Source organism: Pyrgilauda ruficollis, unplaced genomic scaffold (genome assembly GCF_017590135.1).
Source record: "Pyrgilauda ruficollis isolate IOZ18807 unplaced genomic scaffold, ASM1759013v1 scaffold184, whole genome shotgun sequence".
Lineage (NCBI taxonomy): Eukaryota > Metazoa > Chordata > Aves > Passeriformes > Passeridae > Pyrgilauda > Pyrgilauda ruficollis.
Genome location: NW_024517429.1, coordinates 314,956 through 337,930, shown reverse-complemented (window position 1 = coordinate 337,930; position 22,975 = coordinate 314,956). Strand labels below are relative to the sequence as shown.

General features: G+C 36.8%; 1 protein-coding gene across 2 annotated transcripts in view; it reads right to left on the bottom strand.

Moving 5' to 3' along the window:
* EFNA5 (ephrin A5) overlaps positions 1–22,975 on the bottom strand; it is a 205,243-nt gene that overhangs the window by 5,087 nt on the left and 177,181 nt on the right. For both annotated transcript variants that reach the window (XR_005954897.1, XM_041464792.1), the window contains exons 3-4: positions 4,679–4,744; positions 4,202–4,282 (exon numbers count right to left, since the gene is read on the bottom strand). Coding sequence is in view for 1 of the 2 variants with exons in the window: in XM_041464792.1 (XP_041320726.1) it covers positions 4,202–4,282; positions 4,679–4,744 (147 nt within the window). In the remaining variant the exon portion in view is untranslated. The remainder of the gene's footprint in view (positions 1–4,201; positions 4,283–4,678; positions 4,745–22,975) is intronic.

Genomic DNA, 22,975 nt, shown 5'->3' with positions numbered 1-22,975 from the left:
CTCTTGTTTTTCATTACTAAATGAAAAGAAAAAGCCAAACCTTTGTAGGAAGTGTGAAGTGGCCTCAAAATGTATCTGTAAGTTTATTTTAGAACACCAAAGTATCTCATCTACTTAATGAAATAAGCATAGTATCTCATCTACTTAATGAAATAAGCTCCCTATTTTATAAGAGATATTCATATGTCGATGATGTTCCTGTCTCAGGTCCCATCTCAAAAAATTGCACTGCCAAGATTACATTGGGTGAGACCTGAACAGTTCCAGCTAGAGGCACTAAGGGAAGCAGGAGTCAGGATACTGGGATCACCATGCTGCTTTGTCATGGAGCCTTTCATGTTGCTTGGCTTTAGCCACAGGCAAGCTCCCTCTGTTTCATATCTTTGATACCTAGCACAAAATCAGGAGAGCACTTAGCATAATTTAGGTTAATAGGCTCTTCAGCCCCAGCTCAGTTACACAGCAAGGTGCACAGTAAACCAAATTAGCAATTTATCACATGCACTTTCTCCAGCACTAACTGATGCTATAATCACATAAGGCAGGTTTTCAGTGCTGCTCATGGCAAAAGTATGAAAAGCAAGCACTGATTAACTGTAAATATGTTCATGTTTATGAGAAAGAGACGTCTCTTCTTGGTGGTACCAAGCAATAGCATAAGAGGCAAAGGGCAGAAACTGATGCACAGAAAGTTACACCTGAAGAGGAGTAACTTCACGGTGTAAGTGACTATGCACTGAACAGTGTCCAAAGAGGGTGTGGAGTCTTCCTCACTGGAGAGACTCAAAAGCCATCTAGACATAACCCTTAGTACCATGCTCTAGGGGACCTGCTTTTGTACAGAGGTTGCATTAGATGACCTCCAGTGGCCCCTTCCACCTTACCCATTCTGTGATTCTGTGGCGTCAGTGGCAAAGTCTGTCTGGAATGGCTTAAGTTGCAGTTCCGCACCATGTAAGGCAAGGAGACCCTCCCAGCATATTGGACCCAAATAAGGTGGTTATCTTTTCCTCCAGAATTATTCCAAAGGAATCTAAAAATATCACTGAACGCTGGCTTCTGAAAATGCTATATTCAGTAATCATCAACACCAAAAGCTGTTTCACATTTCACTTCTGAGTTACAGCCTTGCACTATGGTGACAAGGCAATGACAATAGAGTACTTCACAAAAGCTTGCTTCTCAATTAAAACGTATTTAAGAAGTCACAGGGAAAAAATACCTGTGTTGCCAGTTCTGCCTCCTTTCATATATTTAAAGTTAGCTCTTACTATTTTAGAAACATTTACTCACTGCTGATGAACTAAAACTACAGAGGAGAATAATACCTTCTACCTCTAGAATTGCAAATAAGTTTGAATTTTCAACACTGAATGTCAACAATTTTGGCCTAATTACATCAGTGAGTCAGCGCTAAAACACAATAGGGCAGAACTAGTATATAGCAGCAATAAATCCTCATTCTCACTGACTATCAGATACTGCCATGACTGGAACACTGACTACTAACTCAATGAAAAAGCACTAAGCTAAAAAGATTACTTCTCTTAAATGAAAAATATGGAGACATTCTATGATGCCATTTTTATAAAGCCATTCTTCACAGAAGAATTAATTTCCAAGTAACATTACGGGATTCCTTTTGAGAAATCATCTGGGTTTTCTCTCAATGCTCTTGCAAGGTTTCTGCACTCATATATTAGAACACGATTAATCTTCAGTTATGAAAATCACTTTACCAATATGATTTTCCTTGGAGGTGCAGAGTCATAACTGCACAGCCTTTAAGGCTTGGGGAAAAGGGTTTGCTTCATTTGAAACACTGAAGACAATTGATGAAGAAGAAAAGATTCCTGAGTAAAATCCAGAAGGTCACTACTAAACAATGGGAATACCAGCAGTACAGAAAAATATATTTTGACAGCCATGAATTTTTCAGATCACACAGCCTTATATCACATGCTTCAGGTATAATTTTCAGACATGCACAGCTGCTATTTTTGTTTAAGGACTTTTTCTTTTTAATTATTAAGAAGAAACAGAAAGGACGGAATAGGAATAGAGACAATTACTTCCACCACTTGCGAAAGTGCAATCACTGTAGATTCCTACAAATTTCTGAACAAAACCAGTGAAATTACAAGGGTTCAAAAATCACACAAATGGTGATTTTTACAAGAAAGATGACAGTGAGTAATCTGCTGAACATGACCCTCCTGCCTCCTGATTCTTGTGTCTACTGTGGAAGAAGACCGTGACAGGCTAAGGGAGAGCACAGAAGCAGAAGATGCTCGTCAGAGACAGGTAAATTAGTACATGAGACAGAACACATGCAACAAGATCCACCAAGACAGTAGCAACCCTAACAGGCCAACAACAGAGAAATGTGACAGCAGTTGGCACATCTCAGAGTGACTGATTATCTAATGGTGACTGGCCCAATTAATAATACAAATATACATTGATATCAGGAGTGGGAATTTTGTGGTACCAAACCTTTTCATTAAAGCTATTATTTCCCCCTGGTAACACAAACAGTATTTAATCTCAGACTGCAGGATGCTCTTTGTTTGATTTTGCTTGCCTGGTTTGCCTGCTGCTTTCTAATGATTTTGTGATGATGTTAGCTAGTTATAGCCAATCAGTAGGAACTGAGAAACACTGCTGAAACAAAAATTTATCAAATTTACCAAAATCAGACATGTATTAATCAGAAGAGATGATCTCTTTTGCAAGCAGTATCAGGCACATTAATTAGACCATGTTGATCAAATCACAAAATGTAAAAAAGTGCACTGAATTTCAAATTCATAGGTAGAGACAGTGAGAGAACATCCTAGTGTCTTCTGTACAAAATGCTGCTACTGTATAAATACAGCCAATGTAAGTGCATTATCCTTGCATTTAGATTTACTTAGAAAACATCTTTGATTCACAAACTCCAAATTTTTAGGAAAGAGCTGACAACTATTCTAAAGAAAAATAATAAATTCTATCATTTATCCATAGGTAAATCATTTAAATCAGCTAAATTGTAAAAGCCTTATTATACTTATGTATAATGAATGAATTTTAATTAAAGGATCTGTATGTAAAAAAGAAAAAAATTCATGTTGTTTTATATGCAAAGAGAATGTTGCTTCACATTCAAATAATGAATGTAAGAGAAAAAAATCTCAGTAACCTGTTCTTTAGGGTATGTACTAAGTGATACATGTGTAATATTTTCTGATATTATTTGTGTATTTGACTATTTATTTTCATTACTGAGGCTTTAATACAACACGTAAGTATGGTGTAGGTAAAATGAACAGGTCTACCACTACTGCAAATATTTTTCCTACATACCTACCTAATTTTAACTCCTTTTAAGTTGTTTGGGTTGTTCATACCCCTAGAATTATATACACTTCTATCTGTCACAAGCTTCAGTCACACAAACAATACATATGCACTTCCCACATGGAGACACTGTAGCTTGATTGATGGTGCAAGTTAATGTAACTTTTCCCTGGGCAGATGAAGAAAATCCTTATCCCTAAGACAGTATTTTGCAAGAAAAGCCCCCCAAAGCTTCAGTTTCCTTCAATAAAAGCAGGAGAGAAATTTATATTTATAAATTTACCTACATATCAGTGTTTGTGAGTGTGTGCACATGCACATATGTAAAATGATACTTTGCCTAACGAAGTACATATACTACTATATAAAATTTTAAAGGACTAGTTTCTTTTTACACAAAAACTCAGTTGCATACCTGTGTCATGCACTGGCATTCAACAAGAAGTGGTCCTGTTTTTCTGAAAATCTTTTGAAACCACCTAACAAATGAAGTGCGCCCATTGAATTTATTTCTAAAACTTTGGGTCCAATTAGCAAATAGAGTGTGTTGCCAATATGCTGAGTGTTTGGCTTGAATGGGCCAGTGGCTCCAGTATGCCAGCAGAAATTTTACACTGGCACACACCAAATTTTGCTAAATCATGTCACCCCAAAAAAACCCACACAAAGCAACATTTTTACTTCCCTGAATTAAACAAGGATACAGGAAGTATACCACAGGCTGTATTAGCACTGCTAGAAATGTGCAAAAGCAGGGCAGTTGTACCATGCAAAGCATGCAGAGAGAAGAGGAAATAAAGTACTGAAGCACCAGAGGGATACATGCATTTGTTAAAAGAGATTCTCTAAGCATACTAACCTGCTGGTTCTAATGAATTTTCTACTTTGTCGTTAACATCGAAAACACGATCATGAACACCTATAGTTTTCATACAGCTGTCTATAACAAAAATAGAGATAACAGCCAAATACGTTAGTCAAACACCCTTACACTCCCCACTTTCCTTTTTTCCCTCTTTTTTTTTTCTCTCTATTTACTATACATAATTAGGCATATCCATATTTTAAAGTCTGTGGCACTTGTCCAAATGCCAGTAAAAGTCTTCCATTTGTACAAAGTTCAAGAAACAACAAGCTAGCAACTGCTAAGTAATTCAAACAAAACTTTATGAAAAATGATAAGAAAATACAATGAAAACCATAACACAAACATTGCTGTATGTAGAGAACAGATACAAGATTTAACCGTAAAAAGGATGAATTTATTATTTACTAGACTGCACAGTAAAGCAGGTGCTAGAAAGCCACCCTCAAAATCTTAATCTGAAGAACTTACTTGCTGGTCGCACAAACACCTTAAGCTTTAGGCAGGATCTCCTTCCATTATCTGGGATCACAGAAGCTATAAAATGAAGAAAAAGGAAAAGTAAGTGGAAGAGTAAGAGAGTGAAAATCCACAATATCTTTTGTGCTGAAATAAAATATTCTTTCTCTTTCCTTCATCTGAAGGACTGGACACACTTCAATCCCTGAACATAAGGACTTCAAGTGCACAAAGTGGCTTGATTATCCAAAAGCATATAATAACTGTAGATTTTATTTAAATTAATTTCTTTATCATTTTACATGGATGAAGTGAAGAACATGCTACTTTCAATGTCTCATTACCGCCTTTCACCTTTCCATACCTTCTTCTTGAACGTTTGTTTAATATGGTTTTTGCTATAATGCATGTGTCCACATTGAAAAAATACGTCAGAATACAGAATACTCAGAGAAAAGCTAACCTTGAAATTTTAGACCATAGTCTTCCACAATCCAAAAAGGGATGAAAAAAAAAATTACAACAAAGATGACAGTGGTAAAAATGGAAGTATCTATATATTCCATCAACGTAGAAACACACACCATTAAATTTTACAGCAAACTCAGTCTCCATATGCATCGGTCTTTATTGAGGAAATACTTATCTACTTCAGTCAAAACATGATCCCTTTGTTATATAGCTAACAAAACAAAATCAATTTATTCCTACTTTCTGCCCTCCCTCATAATTTCCTCATAATAATAAAAGTATTTAATTTTTAAGAATACTAACTGTATTAGGAGAAAAAAATTAAGTGGAAATATGTCTAGCCCTAATGCAAAAGGTCACCCACAAAAGTCTAGTGGCAACATCTACTGATTTCACAGAAAAAAGTGCTATTGTAATAACTTCCTTTCTATAACCATTCTTGCCTCAAAATACAAAGTAATAGGGAAATATGCCTGCCTCTCACCATGAGGGTATCCCTTGGGCCCATGAGGGTATCTGTCTGCCAACATTTACACACCAGTAAATTTCCTCAGTATCTGCAATTCTGATATTGTACACTGGCCCACAATTCAACATACACAATCAAGTAACTTGACTTGGGCATGAAATCTTCATTGTAAAAGACCATTCACATTTTTTTTCTTGAAAATGCCTCAAGATCTATTGTTAAAAATATTACCTGAAGCACTGAAGAGGACCTTTTCTTTCATTGCATTCAACATCTACGTATTAGGGCAGAATGAATTGCATTTTGCATTAAATGGCCACTACTGGGAAAGATGATTGGCCTGACAAGATGTTAGTTTCCTCTGTTTACCCTTATTTCATTCATGTCCTTGTGTGTGACAAACAACTAAAACAACTTATACATAGACATATGAACTCTTTGTCTTCATGTTAAGCTTACAACAGAATGGCTCCTCAACTAATTTGAAATAAATTTCCTAAGTCTTCGATGATGTGCTTGCAGGACAGGCATCCAATTTTTCCTAAAACTTACCAAGAACTAGCAAATTCAGTGCAACCACAAAAAAGGAGCCAAGTAAAGAATCTAATACAGTTCATGCTGTGATTCTGCATTTTGAATTTTGTTGAAAAATTGTTCCCCTCTTTTAGTCAAAACAAAAAGCATGTAGAAATGATGCTCTCGTCCCACACTGCCAAGCAGTTAACAACTGCCTTTGACTGTAGCATCTTACCAAGTCAGAAAATTTCCCTCCATTGAGTTTGCAGTAACTGGTGTGTTATTTGGGGCACAATATTGCACTCTGTGGCTATCTTCAGGAAATTATGTCATTTTGGTGACTTTTACTGAATATATGCAACTGGCTAGTTACTTTGTTAGGACTAAACAGGCAGTTGTAGATTTCTCAAAAGGTAAGAGTACTATAATCATTACCAAATGACTAGGATAGAGGTGAAAATCACATTTCCAGTATGACTGAACTGAATGCCTATAGTAAATTTATCACTGACAGATTTTTTATGCCCAGAAATTATTTCAGAGGTACATTATGGCACATATTTATTTAAAGTCAAGTTTTTGCTTTAATGCTTACCTGCTCTTGCTTATGTCCATAAAATAAGCATGTTTTGTTTATTTAAGCTGCTGTTTATTAGAATACTCTGTTAGTCAGTGACTAACTAGAATACCTGACTAGCTAGGATAGCTAGAAGCTAATAATATCCCATCTGGGAATAAAATCTATTCTTTCTGGGAAAACAGAAAATTAATGCTTAGTACGGAAAACTAATGCTTAGTACACTGAAGTTCATATGTTCACATAATATTTACACACGCATAGGAGCAAATAACACCTAGTGATTTGCCATATTAAAAAATAAATGGGACAAAAGAGACAAAAAAAATAAATTTATTCACTGTTGAAATACTTCCCACCAGTCTTTACATTCTCTTGCAACTGTAGAGTATATCATGAAGAACTGTCCTATTACAACCATAACAGTTGCACTTAAATCATCATTCCAGAAACCGGCACAGTCTTAGCAAGAAATTTGAAATAGTGCTTTTCTTCATTCCAGGGAAATTATGTATTTTCAATGTTTTCTGTAAACTCATAAAGATTCCTCTTTAGTCAGTGTTTTACACCTTCAGAAGGAAGGTACAACAAGCAATTTCTTTCTCCTTCCTGAATGAAATCAGGTTGGACCCTAAGGCTTTGGTACAAGGCTTTTCTATTTGCCCATTTTAAAGATGATATTAGCTATAAAATACAGGCCAGTTCTGAGAGCAAGAAGCTAATGGAACCTGTCCGAAGTAACACTTTCCATTTCAAAAGCCAGAATTTCCACAGGAAAAAAAAAAAGGCAGTTGATTCCTTGGTGCAAAACAAAAAAGAAACCTGTGAAAAAACTCCCTTAAAAAGAGCAAAATATGTTATATCCACTTATTTTTTCATTAATTGTATTAGTCTAGAAAATATCTGACTGGTTTAGTTTGTGTCAGGAAGAATCACAATTGAAAACAGAGGAGGAACTCTGAAGTGTTGCTAGTTCCTACATGTTATTACAATTCCTATGATACTTCCCACTTACACTGCCCTACCTCACCTTTGCCAGCAACTTCATGAAAAATCTCCTGGGTCTCACTCTTAAAAAAATGTTTTAGACCTCATGGTTACACAAAGACTTGGGTGAGAAGAAAGTCAACACTAAAACCCCTCTGAAATCACAAGATATATGAAAACATCTCAATTATTATAAAAATAACCAGTTTGATATCTTCATTATTTTTTAAATAGGAAAATTCCACAGTTGAGAAGAAATTTAAGTCATGAGCTCTGTATTCTTCAGATGAGAATTCCATTGACATTAGTGGAACAAGGAATGAAAAAATGTACAATGAACTACTGCACACAGGACTAAGTGCAAGCTGGAACTGAAAACAGCCTATAATGACAAATTAGACGGGAAAACTTCTCGTCTCTGAAATGCTTCTGGTTACCATTTTTATACCCTGTAAGGAAAGGAAAGAGAGCGATAAAAATTACTCACTCCTCACCTACAGCCAAACCATAAATATTTCCATATTCACTAGCTATATTTAAATTAAAAAAAACAAATTTATACAACTCCCTCATCTCCCTCCTAAGTACATGGTACTTTATTAATATATTAGATATAAATAACAGGTTAAGTCCTTCCTCAGCCTAGTAACAATTCGCAGAATTATTAAATGACTGCAGAAAGCAGCAGCTAGAGAATAAAAAAGTAGCATATACAGAAAACAGTTACGCAGTTCAATTTACTATGATAAATCCCCAAAACTATTAAAGGAGTTATCAAGATATGAAACAATCAGCATACAAAATAAGCTAATTAAAAAGTAAACGTAAAAAATAAATAAATTAAAATTTCAAAAGTAACTTCGTTATCAGGACCTCCTATTGATGTGACAAAAGCAGCAATTATTTCCTTTCCTAAGAGAGGCGACAGTTTCACTGGCAAATACCTGAGGCTAAGTTTCTAACCTAAAAGCAACTTATCAGGATGCCACATTTAAAATGTCTCAACCATCCTATTTATTGATATTCACATGTAATCAGTCTCTGCTTGCCTCCTCATTCATTCTTGACTTTCTAATTACAGGACTGCACTTTTCCCTAAAATGCAAGTCCAGATACAGAGAAAAAAAAGGAATCACAAATGCAGTTCAAATCCTCCTTTAGCACTACAAAGACATTTAACATTCATGGCACAAGCCACTGTGGGCCTTATTAGCAAGCGAAACTGGTTCAGTTAGAACCAGCACTCCATTTATCTGAGGCACTCCAACGGCACCTTTTTTTACAATGTGGGGACAGTGGTAAAGAACATCCTTTCCCTATGCAACACAACACCCTCCCCATTCCACTGCAGATACTCTGCAGATGGCAATTCTCTTATTATTTTGTATTTTAATTTCTATCACCAGTTCACTTGGAATATTGTCCGAAGAGATTATAAAGTACTGTTTGTGAAACACAGGAGACAAGGCAATGTTCTCACTGCATTTTAGAAAAATGTGATCTGTTTTCTTCTGTCTGCTAGGAAATGCAGCAAACAGGGTTTCCTTGTAGGCAAGAACTGAGAAATCATGCCTCAATCATGCCTGAGAAATCTCACCTCAGTTCATTGCAGATGTACAATTACTAGAACCCTCTGTTACCCAAACTCTGGCTCTGATAAGTGCTTCCCAACCACAACCACTGAACAGACTGCCAAGTATTGTTTCAGAAGCCAACAGAGCATCATTTCTGAACTTTCCAGCACAATAAATCGAGATGCAACGTGCATATAGCTTAAGTAAATACCGAACACTTACTACCCAGTCAAAAGGGTTGTATACATAACTTCTGTAAGCACCTGGAGAAATATGACAAGGAGAGAACCTGCAGCAACCTAGTACACAAGATACTAGATGTTGGAGATCAGAAACCCATGTTTAGGCAGTTCTTGCACTCTCTTAGGCCTGCAATTTACAGACAATCTCTTCAGGAGAAAATACTTATAGCTGTGATTTGCCTCTAGGCCTTTCAGGCACAGTAGCACTCCCATTACTCAAATCCAATACCCAGGTAACCTTATACAACCTGCAAATCATAACTCCACCAACCTGAGGTACTTTAACATCAAATATCCTGGGTCAGCTACAGAGCTTTAAAAAGTTTTAAGAAGAGTCATCTGCTTCTTTCTTTGTACAGAAATGAGTATGTGTGAGAGCATTAAAAACGCAGTTTTCCATTATGTTTGCCACAGGCAATATTTCTCAATTTGTGCAAGTAAGAAGAAAAAAATAGCCTATTAGTTGTTAGAAGAGCTCAGCCTTTCCCCTGTAGGTTTGCATGTGATTTACCATACAATATAAATGTATGCAAATTATCCAGGTAAATGCAGAATTAGTTATTAATATTCTTCCCACAGTTTAGATAGAAAAAAAGTTACACTTTTGCATAAATGGTACAACAGAAAAAGTCAGCTAGAATTAAATCAACCACTAAAGCCCTCCTCCGTGTGCATACATGAAGTAAGACCCATATCTAAGAACAATATAGGATTTTTCAAAATTATTTATAAAAAGAAAAGTTACTTGAAAAGACTTATAGATAATTTTCTCCTGTACACATTAAAACAAAAAAAATTAAAACAGATAAACACTGGTCCTACAGAAACCACTTCTTTTGCCAATACTTGAATTTAAATTCTAAGTCTTTGCATGCCTGCTCTTCCATTCCAACCCATCAGCAAAACATTTGTTCTGGTAGCACACACATGACTCCATTCTGAGAAAATTAAAATATTGAATGATTATGACTAAGTCATTCTTCAGACTAATAATTAAGGACAATTCCTCAATAAATCATGACTAAACTTTCTGGTAGCTTTTTTCTAGCCAATTGTATCATCTCAGTATTTAGTAATAACCAAGATGAGAACACAAAAAAATTACTGAACAACTTAAAGATTCAGAAATCTCAAGCCAACAGAGACACAATCTAAACTGAAAAACCACTTGACCCAGGGCTGCTAACAACACTCATAAACTTCTAAAAAAAATTGCTAGAAATGGAAACTAAATAAATAAATATGTGAACAAACAAACACGAAAGGTGACAGCTAATACTGCTCATGGCTTAATACAAGCAAAAGCAGTGTGGATACTACCATGTCCAATTGCATATTTTAAACCCCACACTATTAATAGGACACCTAATACAAATGCATATTTTGCACTACTCTTGCATGCTCAACTACATTTGTATTTAATTTTTGCACTGATCTCTGTATGTGTATAGGTACATGTCTACACAGAAACACACTCTGCATTTCATTCAAATATAAATGACAAAGTGCACAGCATGGAGGAAGACTTTATAAAAGGCATGTCCACGACAAACAGATTGTGAAATCCTACATTTATTTCCTAATGTTTTATACATAATTTGGACTGGCATTGCACTGTGCAAACACACTGCATTATTATGGCCTATTTCACAAGTGACTATATTTCTCAGACCTACTAAAAATAACCTAGTAAATGAAAATGAGTTGCCAGACAAATGTTATTTTAGTGAGAGTTCTTGGAAGAAAGCGATACAGAGTTACTGTTTCTGCACTTAATGCTGAATTTACTGTCCCATTGCAACTGCTTGGCCAGGAAGAATATAATTTTTCTTGCATTTTCTAATCCATTGCAGCTTATATATCTGGTTGAAAGCAGTAGAGACTGAAAATATGTTTTGCATCAAAGTCATACAGAAAGGAAAAATCCAGCCATGTGTGTTAGGAGATGTAAACCATAGACTTCCAATTTTATTAAGCCATTCATTTAGTTTTTCCTCTTAGCATGGTCTAGCCCTATGTCTCTCTCAGGAAGGCCCCCTTTCTCCTCTAAGGGGGAAGTTAATGACAAGCTCTATTGTTGGCCCGGCTGGCACTGGAGACTTTTTTAGTGCAGAACGTCAAAGCAATCCAAAGTTCTTCAGTGCTGGACACCACCAGAGGTGAACAGCAACTGAGGGCTCATATGAGGCAACACTCTGAATCCCGTCCAAAGGCTTTTTGCAGTCATACATTTATTATCTGTGCTTCCAAGCTGCTGAGTCCAGTTGAGTTCAGCAAAGCCTCAGCACAGGGCAGCCTGTACCCTTTACACCTTGAAGAGTCTGACAAAACAGATATTTCAGATGCTGGAAAATCCAACTGTGCCTGCACTGTTCCTCTCAACTGAACATTGAACCAGTAAGAAAACAAAGCTCAAAGTTCTTTGCAAAGACTTTTGTTTCTTTTTATAAAAGCAAGAACATTTTTGTTTAGAGTGAAGCTGTCAACTAACTGCAACTAACTTGAGCTTCTCAGAGAATCAGTTTGTTACTGTGGTGTTTCTTCTCATTTAAAAACAAACAAAGCTCTGCTGGAAATAAAACAAAAGCATTCCTACTTTGAACAGACTTTTAGTTGCATGTAAGTTCCTGTGAAATATAAGGATGTAGGAATGAAAAATAGACCATATAGTTGCTTCCACATGAAATATTTGCAGGCGTTTCTCACATAAAAGGTTCCTCTTTCACAAATTCAAACTGTATTGCATATGTTAAAACAAGTGCTAACATTTCTGCACTAGCCTAATATAAATGACTGATGTCATATTTTCTATTGCAACAAACCAACACTTATTAACTAGAATGAAATAAAACCCTCAGATCTCATTACTGATTTCAGTGGCATTAACAAAACCAAACACAGTTATTGTACTACATTAAGACTGTATTAGAGCAAATTGCTAATAAAACAAGTTAATACTATCAAATAAAGTACTTAGAGAAAAATATATCCTCTTACTTTTCATAACCTCTTTTGTACTTTGATTTTCCCTTGGTATCACTAGAAATAAAATGGTTTTCTTCAAGCAGGCTATCCAGTTTGCTAATTTCCATCTCTAAGAACTAGACACAAGTAAATCCTTTGAAGAGACATTATAGTCTTGTTAGTAAAGTAAAGATCTTTGTGATCTTTAAAGCAACATCTTCACCCACATGGAATTTTTGGATATTGTATCATCTTACTAAACTCATATACTTTAATGGAATTCATATTATACATCACTAGCTTTACCACTGCTGACATTATAACTGAAGAAGAGGGAAGGATTTTATTCTAGTCCATCTTCATGGGTTTCCCACTATCTTCAAAATATTTAGAAAAAGTTCTATCTTTCCATGTAAATTCTAAATTTTTTCCACTTGTAAATTCTATATGTTTACAAAACCAAGTAATTTTGCATGCATTTTTCTAGGGTTGTGAAACACACATAGACATGAAATGTCAGTTTTGCTATTCACTTATACAAGGCAACTAAGTATATTTATGTCTTGGGGAAGAGAGAGAACATGTAAAGATACAAAAACATCTTCAAGAAGTTTCAGGGGAAATTTAGGGAAAAAAGCACAAAACAGGAGTTTTAGAGGGGTTCAAAAAAGGTGAGAATAATGCAATTTTGAATGTTTGAGTGCATGTGCAAGCACAGGAGTTTGCAAACACGCTGCTTACAGATAATACCTTTGCTAAAAAGATTTCAGAAGGTTTATCTCTTGGAAAAGTTCTAATAGCACCTTGGCATCACCTTTACATAGATAAACCCAGAATTTGGCAGGATGGAAACCAGGTATTATTAGGAAAGCTAAAGTCTGGAAAACACATCACAGTTCATTTTAATTGAAGCTTACTATGACACGTCAGGATTCTCAAAGCAGAGACCTTTTACTTCATTATAGCTACTACAGTCCTAGGCCACAACTGACAACAGACACAAGAGATGCTAGCACTGTAGTAATAACAGTACACCTTTATCATGTGAATTCCCAGTTTGTTCAGGTCCTGTAGAAGGCATACTGAATCATTCCATCATACAAGCCAGAAATTTATATCCAGTCCTTAGAACAGATATAACCCTTCAATTTGTGATGTTTCCCATGAAAAATTCAGGAACATATTAAGCTGAAGTTTTCTTCTCAGTCAAAACTTGTTCAGTGTATGAGGTAATAGCACTTTTATTTAAACTTCTATTGTCTTTCACTTATCTAGCCTGTGTTCAATGCCACAGGTCTTACTCATCTTTTGAAATACGTATTTTAAAAAGCCAACCTATATGGGAATAACCATAGGCTCATCAAAGAGAACTTGTCAGGAATTTGACATGCCCCATCTATGCCAGAAAATAACTAGTCTATTGTAACTGTTACTGTGGGAAAGTCTAAGACACCCATGGGAGAGCTAATCTTTCATTACCTTCTGCCACAAATTATTTCTTTCTGAGTGTTCTTGTTATTTTTTAATAATGTATACCACAGTATGTTTAGCCATATTCCCAGGGATCATTCCCAGATGAACTCAAAATTAGTCATATATGTGTACACTTTTCCATAACCGGGACTTAAAAGCCCTGGTGGTTTGGAAACTATTTTAAAAGCAATGAATACTACATCAGACTTGAAACACATGGGTGCCTCTTGAGTTTTTCTCCTCCTGAATGCTCTAATAACTGTTCTCAGAAGCGAAGAGAGAACTCTGCCTCACTACTAGAAACGGCCCTGTTTAACAACTTGACTAAGCAGATTAGGAAATTCTTATGCCTATTTTCTATCTCCTATTTCCTGATCTAAGCAAACACCACTGCACAGAACACTTATTTCTCTACTCTTTGCATATTAACCAATTAAAGAACCAGTACACCTATGCTGTGAGCAGTTTCCAATGGTGTTTTTCATACGTAGGAACATACATATGGAAAACAATATAGGACAACACAAAACAACTTACTGGAAAACCTTGCTGACACTAACTTCAAAAGAGATGGACAAAAATTCTGCAGAATTAACTTCTCTCAAACACACAAGTGTCCATCATTGTTCAATTTAAGTGCCTCTAATCTACTGCATGTGGTGTCTCCACTCCTCAGAGTGCAGAGAACTCAAGCCTCATCCTACTAGAGCAGTCCGGCCAGTCCTCATCCCACTTTCTGCAATCATGAAGATCCCTTTTCACTTTTGTCTCAGCTCCAGTTTAATTTACATCAACAAACATTTGCATTGGAGATAGTTCTGATAGCTTGGAAGAGTTTCATGACAGTGTGCATGAGGTGCTTCTTTCCTCTCACATTTTAAAAGAGGGTTCCATGCCTTGAGTTTCTGGAAAGAAATCTGGATACACTGTCATTTACCTTAGTTAGGAAAAGAGTCACTGAAATTAATGGGTTTTTTCCCTGAGTTGCTGCATCAAAACTTTCAGAACTCAGAAACTGATAACCAACCAAAAAAATCCTCATTTGAGATCACATCTCTCACTTTGGGGTGTGGGGAAGCATCATAGCTGCAAATATGTGTGTACCATCTGATGTGGAGTCTTCAGCAGCAAGGGTAACAGATGCTTTCATATATATCTATGAATTATACAATATGGTATTGTTGGCTTGAAGGCCAAACACAGCCCTGAGTATACCTACACACATGCTGCAGTACCAGCTAAGGCAGGCCAGGCATGCCTGCTGCTTGCTCATCCCACTCTAACAGCTGCCTCAGGCACCAGGCATCCTGAAGCACAGAGCAGTATGGGGTCCAGCACACCCCTGCACAACATCCAGCCAGGACAAACATAAACCTGGGGGCCTCAAGGCTTCTTCCAGAGACTGCACAGCCAGAACCAATGACACAGAAGGATTGTTCTTATTCTGTGTTCCTAGTTAATTTTTAAGATCTCTGTAAACTTCCAGTTCACCTCTTAGGGGTCACTGAATAACTTGTTCTTCAGCCAAGCAAGTGCTTGTGTATCCTCCTGCATTTTCCTCTTCTGCCCTTGTGAAATATCCTGCAGAGACAAGAATATTTTTTTCTTGGATCAAAATGGATTTTTTTTCCCCTGAAAGCCCAAGAGGTGTGTAATCAAAGCTGGCACTGCAGCATCCTAATTATGAAACCCAGCAAGGCACTTTCACACACATTTTGTGGACTTTAGATTTCTTGTTCACAGAATATTCTTGCTGAGAAAGAAGAGGCCATGAGAAAAATTCAGTAAACAGAACCCAGACTGTCAGTAAATAATTTTTCACTTCTGCCTTTAATACTATGGTCAAATTAAAAAAAATTAATCCTGTATTTGTAACACATTTTTTGACAAAATATCCTGAACTCCTCAGATGTAGAACTGACTGATGGGGTGGGGGAACAATGAATGTCAAAGGGAGGAGGGCTTATATTTTAATTTTGTTTTATTCAGAAAAAACATGCATTTTCATAAAATCATAGAATGCTATATAGGTTGGAAGGGCCCTTCAAAGATTATCTGGCTCCTCTCTCACCACCACCCCTCCATGGGCAGAGGTATTTCTTACTAGACCAGGCTGCTCAAAACCCCATCCAACCTGGACTTGATCACCTCCAGCAATGGGGCATCCACCACTTCTTTGGCCAACTTTCTCCAGTAAACTGGAGAAAAAGAACTCTCTCTGAGTAAAGGGTTGTCTCCTAACATCTAATCTAAATTTACTCTAATTTGAAACAGTTCCCTCTTGTGCTATCACTATATGCACTTGTAAAAGTCCCTTTCACCTTTGCTACAGGCCCTCTCTAGATACTGGAAAGCTGCTGTAAAGGCTCCCTTGACCCTCCTCCAGGCTGAACAACCCCAGCTCTCTCTCAAGGTGAGGTGCTGCAGCCTCCTTGATCATCTTTGCTGCCTCCTCTGGAATTACTCCAACATATCCTTCTCATGTTACAGGCCCCAGAGCTGGATAGAGTACTCCACATGAGATCTGGTTACCAGCATGGAGAAGAGGAGGAGAATCACTTTCCTAAACCTGCAGGCTGCGCTTCTTTTGGTCAACCCAGGAAACAACTGGCTTTTTGGGCTGCAAGCATACATTGCTGGGTCATATTGAACTTCTCATTAACCAACATACCCACGCCCTTCTGCTCAGGGGTGCTCTCAAATCCATGCCTGTATTTGTGTTTGGAATTTTCCTGGCACAGATGCAGGACCTTGCACTTGGACTTGCTGAAACCCATGAAGTTGGCACAGGTCCACTTTAGGCCTGTCAAAGTCCCTCTGGATGGCATCCATTCCCTCAAGACCATCAACTGCAGGTGTCATCTGCAAACTTGTTGAGGGTGCTCTGGTCCCACTTTCCGTGTCACTGACAAAGATGTGAAAAGCCCCAGTTCCAATGCTGAGCCCCAAGGAATGCTGCTTGCCCCTGTTCTCCACCTGGACATCAGCGCTCTTGAAACAGAGCTAAAGGAAAATAGCAGGTCTGAAGTGTGCTACCAGTGCTAGCTGCTTTCTGCTGAGCTGAAGTGACCATTTTCAAATCCTTTCAATCTGTGGTGAAAAGATCATTATCATGCTAGTCCTAGGAAGTCAGTCCTCCTGCAAGTAAGCTCCTTTGTTATGAATAAGGAACAGATAGAACCAAATCCATCTGCTCCATAGGAACAAAAACACTTACAACCTAGCTCTCTCTATTAAATACTCTACCCAGCTCCTTTATAGCACTGGCTTTCTGTGCACTGTTGTGAGGTTTTGACTTTATAGAAAAAGGTGCTTCATAAAAGCAATAGTTCTTAGTCCTACACCAAAAGCAGCCTAAGAACACTAGAAGACAACTGCTGTGTTCAACCCACATGGCTCCTTGGAGATATGCAAATATTCAATTACTATTTTTTAAAGCTACAAAAAGGATTTTTTCTGAGAAGGTAAGCCAAACCATATGTTGCAAAGATTGTGCATCAATGACAGTGAAGTAAATAGACAGCAATAGACTACTTACTCTAATAAAGGTTGAATCTATCTATGTTATTGCAAGAAATAACATGACTTCTTTTTGTAGATATGTAACTGTGGATCAAATGACACTTCCACAAAGAAATCTGCATCATTCTATGAAAAACTGACCATTTTTGGCAGGAGACAAAACCCCCTGAAAGTAAGTCCCTATGAATATAAGATTTAATACATCAATTTATCTCCAAATATTTCATCATATAGGACCTATTTCCTAAGACTTTAACAGAAACTGTATCAATATTACAATTAACTGTATAGTATTACAATTAACTTTGCAAACTGAAAATATGCACAAATATGCACAGATTTACTTATTGACTCTGCTCATTAAGCAAGTACATGTAGAGGACCTCTCACTTCTCTTACCATCAGAACAATAACAAAAGCTGGCCACACATTCAACATGTTCACATTCTTATAAAATCCCATACAACAAAAGTCAGAGGCCTCCTTTAGTCACAGGTTAATATGTTAATATATTTACCATTTGGCTGCTTTTTCAGAATAATTGAAATAAAGATATCTTTTGCAGGATGCTTTGATTCTGACTCAATCAAGTTTTCAGGCAAATCCCCCCATCAGCAAAGGCACAGCTTGCCTGAAGTCATAACCTTTGTTGGCAGGAGGGAACTGGCCTCGAAACAGATAATGAAGCAGATGTTTTATGCCAAATCAGAATCTAGGGATATACAGGCTACTGCAAATAAAACTCTTCTCCTGTCTGTTCAGTCATTTCAATTCCCTGCAGCGTGAAATATGAAGTTGCCAACAAGCGGCCAGTGCACTACACAGCACAGCAGGGAAAGCAAGTGCCACAGATGCACCAAGGGCTGGAAAACTCCTTCATTAGCTCTGCTTTTCAGCCCAAGCATGAGCAGTGACACGTGGGCCATCCAAAGAAAGGTGATGGTTCTGGTAAAGACAAGTTTCAATCAGGTCCAATTACAGAAATTGTGTGCACTTGCTTGGGGGAGAAGGAACCTGGGGCTGTACCCCAGGTCATGGTCATTAGTGGCTCACAAAAAATGTGGGGTTTTTTAATTACTTTTCTTAAAAATTTTTGCACCTGAGACACGCGAGCTGACAAAATATCCATCTAGAGGCTCACAAAAAAAATCCCATCAGCTTGCTGTCAATTCAGGGTTCTGCTGAACAATTCATGACAGAAGACCTAGAGGAAATCCTGTTATTAAAACAGTGGGGTACCTCCACACCAGGAGAGGGTACGAGCCCTGCTACCACCACCTCTGTGGACGTGGCCTTTGAGCAAAAGACCAAGAACAGGGCAGTATTCCAGCTTCCTCTATTACTGGTCCTTCCATCTAAATATTTCCATCTAATTAAAGTATTACCTGTCTAGATACCCTTACTCTTGAAAGACAGATATTTAAAACCCAGTTTTAAGACTTTTTTCTTCTTAAAAGAAACCTTGTGCTTTCAAGTCAGTTTCCATCCACATCAAAAATACAATGACTCTTTCTTGGTTTTCTAAGGTAAAAGAATAATTTTGTGTGGAAATGAAGGAACAGCTAACAATACAAGACAATCTTAGTCCTTGATTATGGCAGATCAGAAATGGGGCTCAAGTTGATTGTATTTTCACTTGAAACACAGAAACAACACAAAAAACTGGTAAAAATACAAACATACAATTCAAATTAACCTACTGAAAAGCTTTCAGGATGTTTACTATCCACAACAGACATCACATTTTCAGAAGAACTCAGTGCTTCATGTGCAAAGCATTTTAGAAATCAGGCCAACTATTTAGATACTTAAGTGACAGCTAAGTACTTCTAAAATTATGACTAAAATTGGCAATGCTAAACACTTTGGACATATGGCCTGTAATAAACACTATTTATTTTACCTACTTTGGACTGGGATCAAGGAAGAACAGAGGACACAGAAACTGCATTTACCCTGGGTTTAGGTGGTGGTTTTGTTTGGTTGGGCTTTTTTGTTTGTTTGTTTTGCCTTGGTTTATTTTGTTGCTGTTGTTTTCTTTTAATTGTGTGTTTAGGTATATTTCAGATCAGTGTCCTAAAGCCTAGACAGAGTCCACTTACATATAGATGCACCAAAACCAATGTAATTTTCTGAGGCTCAAGTCAAAATAGACCATGAATGTCAAAACATCTGTATACACAGCTGTCAGAACTTTATTTCAGAAGTCCAGTTAAAAAACAATTTTTTTTTTTGCATACATGTACTTTCTTCTCAAATCTGATGTAAAACTATCAGTCAGAATTTATGCCTAGAAATTCAAAAAACTGTTTCTTCCTGAAAAGACAAAAAAAAAAAAATTACCGCTTTTTAATCTTTCGTCCCTCCTTCCGTTACAGAAAGTTACCATTTAAGAGTGCTTTATTTGGCCTAACTTATATTTGATTAAGAGCTAAGGCAACTTCATGGGACTTTCTGTTGCTGTTATATTATATAAATATATATATATGTATATATGCTGTTCACAAGCACTCTGAGGAATGGAATACATCTTTGTGAAAATCCATCTGTATTGACACAAATACTAAGAGTATTAACGACAATTTACATTTCTAATGCATAATGTTTCACATCCTCCTAGTCAATACAGTTCCAGAAAATTTCCCTTCCTTTTCTTCCTACAACTTTAATGAGGCAGCAGGTTTCCCAAAAGATTAAATTTGGATTAAGATTATATTTCACTCAAAATATTCTACAGTATAAAATCAAAAAGTCCTAGGCAGAAATATTTCTTCTCAGCTAGATTAACATAATAAGAAATATTCTCCCTAGGCAGTTCTTTACAAGGGTTTTCCCCAAGCTAACTCTTAACTTACATCTTTTCAAATTCATAATTTGGCTATTGTCTCTGATAAAAACAAGAAGCGGGCATTTCCAAGCAGGAATGGGCTCACAGGTCTGGGACCCTGAAATCAAAGCAGACACTGACCACGCCAGGTAGCTGCAAAGCCACTGGTGAATTCACTTTGTCCTTCAATTAAGAAGGCATAAATAGCATGGCGTGACAGGTAGTTGGGAAAACTCCAGGGAAAATGAACATTCTATATTTTGCATCCTGAAGATTTGGGTGGCAAACTTTTCTAGATGTTGACATACTTCCTTAAGGAAGCTGGTAACATTTTGCAGAAAATTACTCCTTCTGCTATTATCTTCAACAGGACAGACTTCAGCAGGAATGTCTCTCTCTAAGGCACATCGATTACCGTATTTGTTACCAAGGGAAAGGGAACTAAGCACAGAGAGGAAGTAAGTTAAAGAAAAGACAGACACAGTCCTACCCTAGAAATGTCAGTCTCCTATTTAACTAGGGCTAAACTTATCTTTAATCTCATTTTCATTTTGCGAAAACGTGTAGTGATTATGATTATGCCGCATCAAGGACAAGAAACAAGAGCTGGTCAGATCAGCCCATAGAGGAGAATGATAATCTATAATAATCTTCACTGGCACTTAATATTTGCAAATATCTTGCCCTTGTTAGAACGCAACAGCTAAAACTTTACCCCATAATTTATTTTATTTTTTCAGATCTAACCAATATCTCCCAGAGAAATTGTGGAGACACCTTCATCAGAGATATTCAAGAAGCAACTGGACTCCAACCTGTGCTCTGGGATGACCCTGTAAAGGAAAGAGATCAGACCAGATGAATCACTGTGGTCCCGTCCAACATTATCCTTTTTGTGATTTTGTGGTTCTACAATACGAGACTCTTTCATATTATTATTTTATAAATATACAAGTGTATATATACACATATGCATGTATATCCATACACTCATACACAACATGCTGAATTCATGATAAATATAGGAAAAAAGGTCAGTCAGTTGAGAAGAAAACATTGTTACAAGTATTTCATCTTTTTAGAAGAACAGTATCCCCAAGACAACACTCATCCTTAGGAAAAATATCTAGTAGTAGATTTTATGCTTATATTAAGACAGGAAGATAATCAAGTGTTCAGATGTACTGTATTCATCAGCTGCCCCATATTGATTTCGGGGAAAGAGAGAGTGCATTAATGTCATGACACAAGATTTCAAAACCTCCATGGATCAGAATTGTCCCTGAAGAAATCTCTTTATGTTTGACATTGAATGGAAGCCTTCCCTATTACATTTGACTATTAGCCACAGGAATTTTCTCAGGGGAAAAACACTACCTCTACCAATTTTATCATGCCCTTTTCTTGTGAAATATTTCACTGAAAATAATTGGAACCTAAAGATGCTTGTAGAGGAGTCTTTCATGTAGAGGAGTCTCTACATGAAAGAAATAATAGGAAGACATGTTCTGTTTGAGACTGTACATTTTTTTCACCAGATCCTTATACATCCAATGGGAACTATCAGAGCTACCAACCAATTAGGTTTTTAATCTCTTGTAATGAGTTTTTTCTCCTTCAACCCTTGTTTGTCTCCTTTGTAGCAAATAAAAGATTTTTCATTTATGTTTTTATCTTCTTAATTTTACACAATGTTAAAATGTGGAAGTGGAAGTAAAAATGGAGATACCATGACAGAATAAAATATAATATGTCTTTTTTAATACCTTGGAATATGATAACGTCAAAAAGTAGTATGCTAGGAAATTGATTTTGTCTGCCTGAAACACGTGAAAGTCTGAAGGTTGTGTTGGCAGTCTGTTCTGCATTGCTGTTAAACCCTACAATATTAATTTTGACCTCTTTCTTATCATTCTAGTAATTTCTTCATACACTGTGCCAATTTCATGGGCTGCTCCTACAGCGTTCAACAGAACTACTTGCAGAATATGAAGGGGTCACCTGTACTACTTTTTCCTGGAGATCCATATAGGACTTGTGAAGCCATCTTAAGGAAAAAAAGGCAAAGAAAAAAGAAAGCATGAAGGAAAAATGAACCAAAATGTACTAAAACCACAGGCAGACAGACTTCTCACTTCTCTTACTGGAAATCCAGACTTGCCAATCAATTAAGAAATGTGGGTCTGGTTTGTTTTTTAACCTCATTCTGCTTTGTTGATTAACCTGTTTCTGTTCTTAAGATGAATTAGACCATCTTGTGTCTCCACTGTATAATTTTATCAAGGAGGTGACAAATCACACTGGCAGTGATGGTCCACGTTGAAGTGGAATGCATAGTAAAATACAATTTTCCTCAAACAAATTGCCAAAACCGTTAATCTTTATCTAAATGCCCATAATAACAGTTTTCTTCTCCATGACAGTTGGGAGAAAAAAAATGTCTTCCAAAAATCATTCTGGCAGCCAAGCCACTTGTTAATAAAATGTGGAGAAACATTTGTGATTAATATAAATTACTAATTCCTCTTTTAATGCCTAAATGTGATAGTGACTAATTTACACAGTTTTGCTTAAGCTGCCACTAAATATTTCAAGTGGGACTGTGGACAAAAAAAATGCTGTAGCACTGGTGTATACCTCTAAGCAAAGCTACCACAGGTACGAGCTCTACAGATGAGGAATCCTAT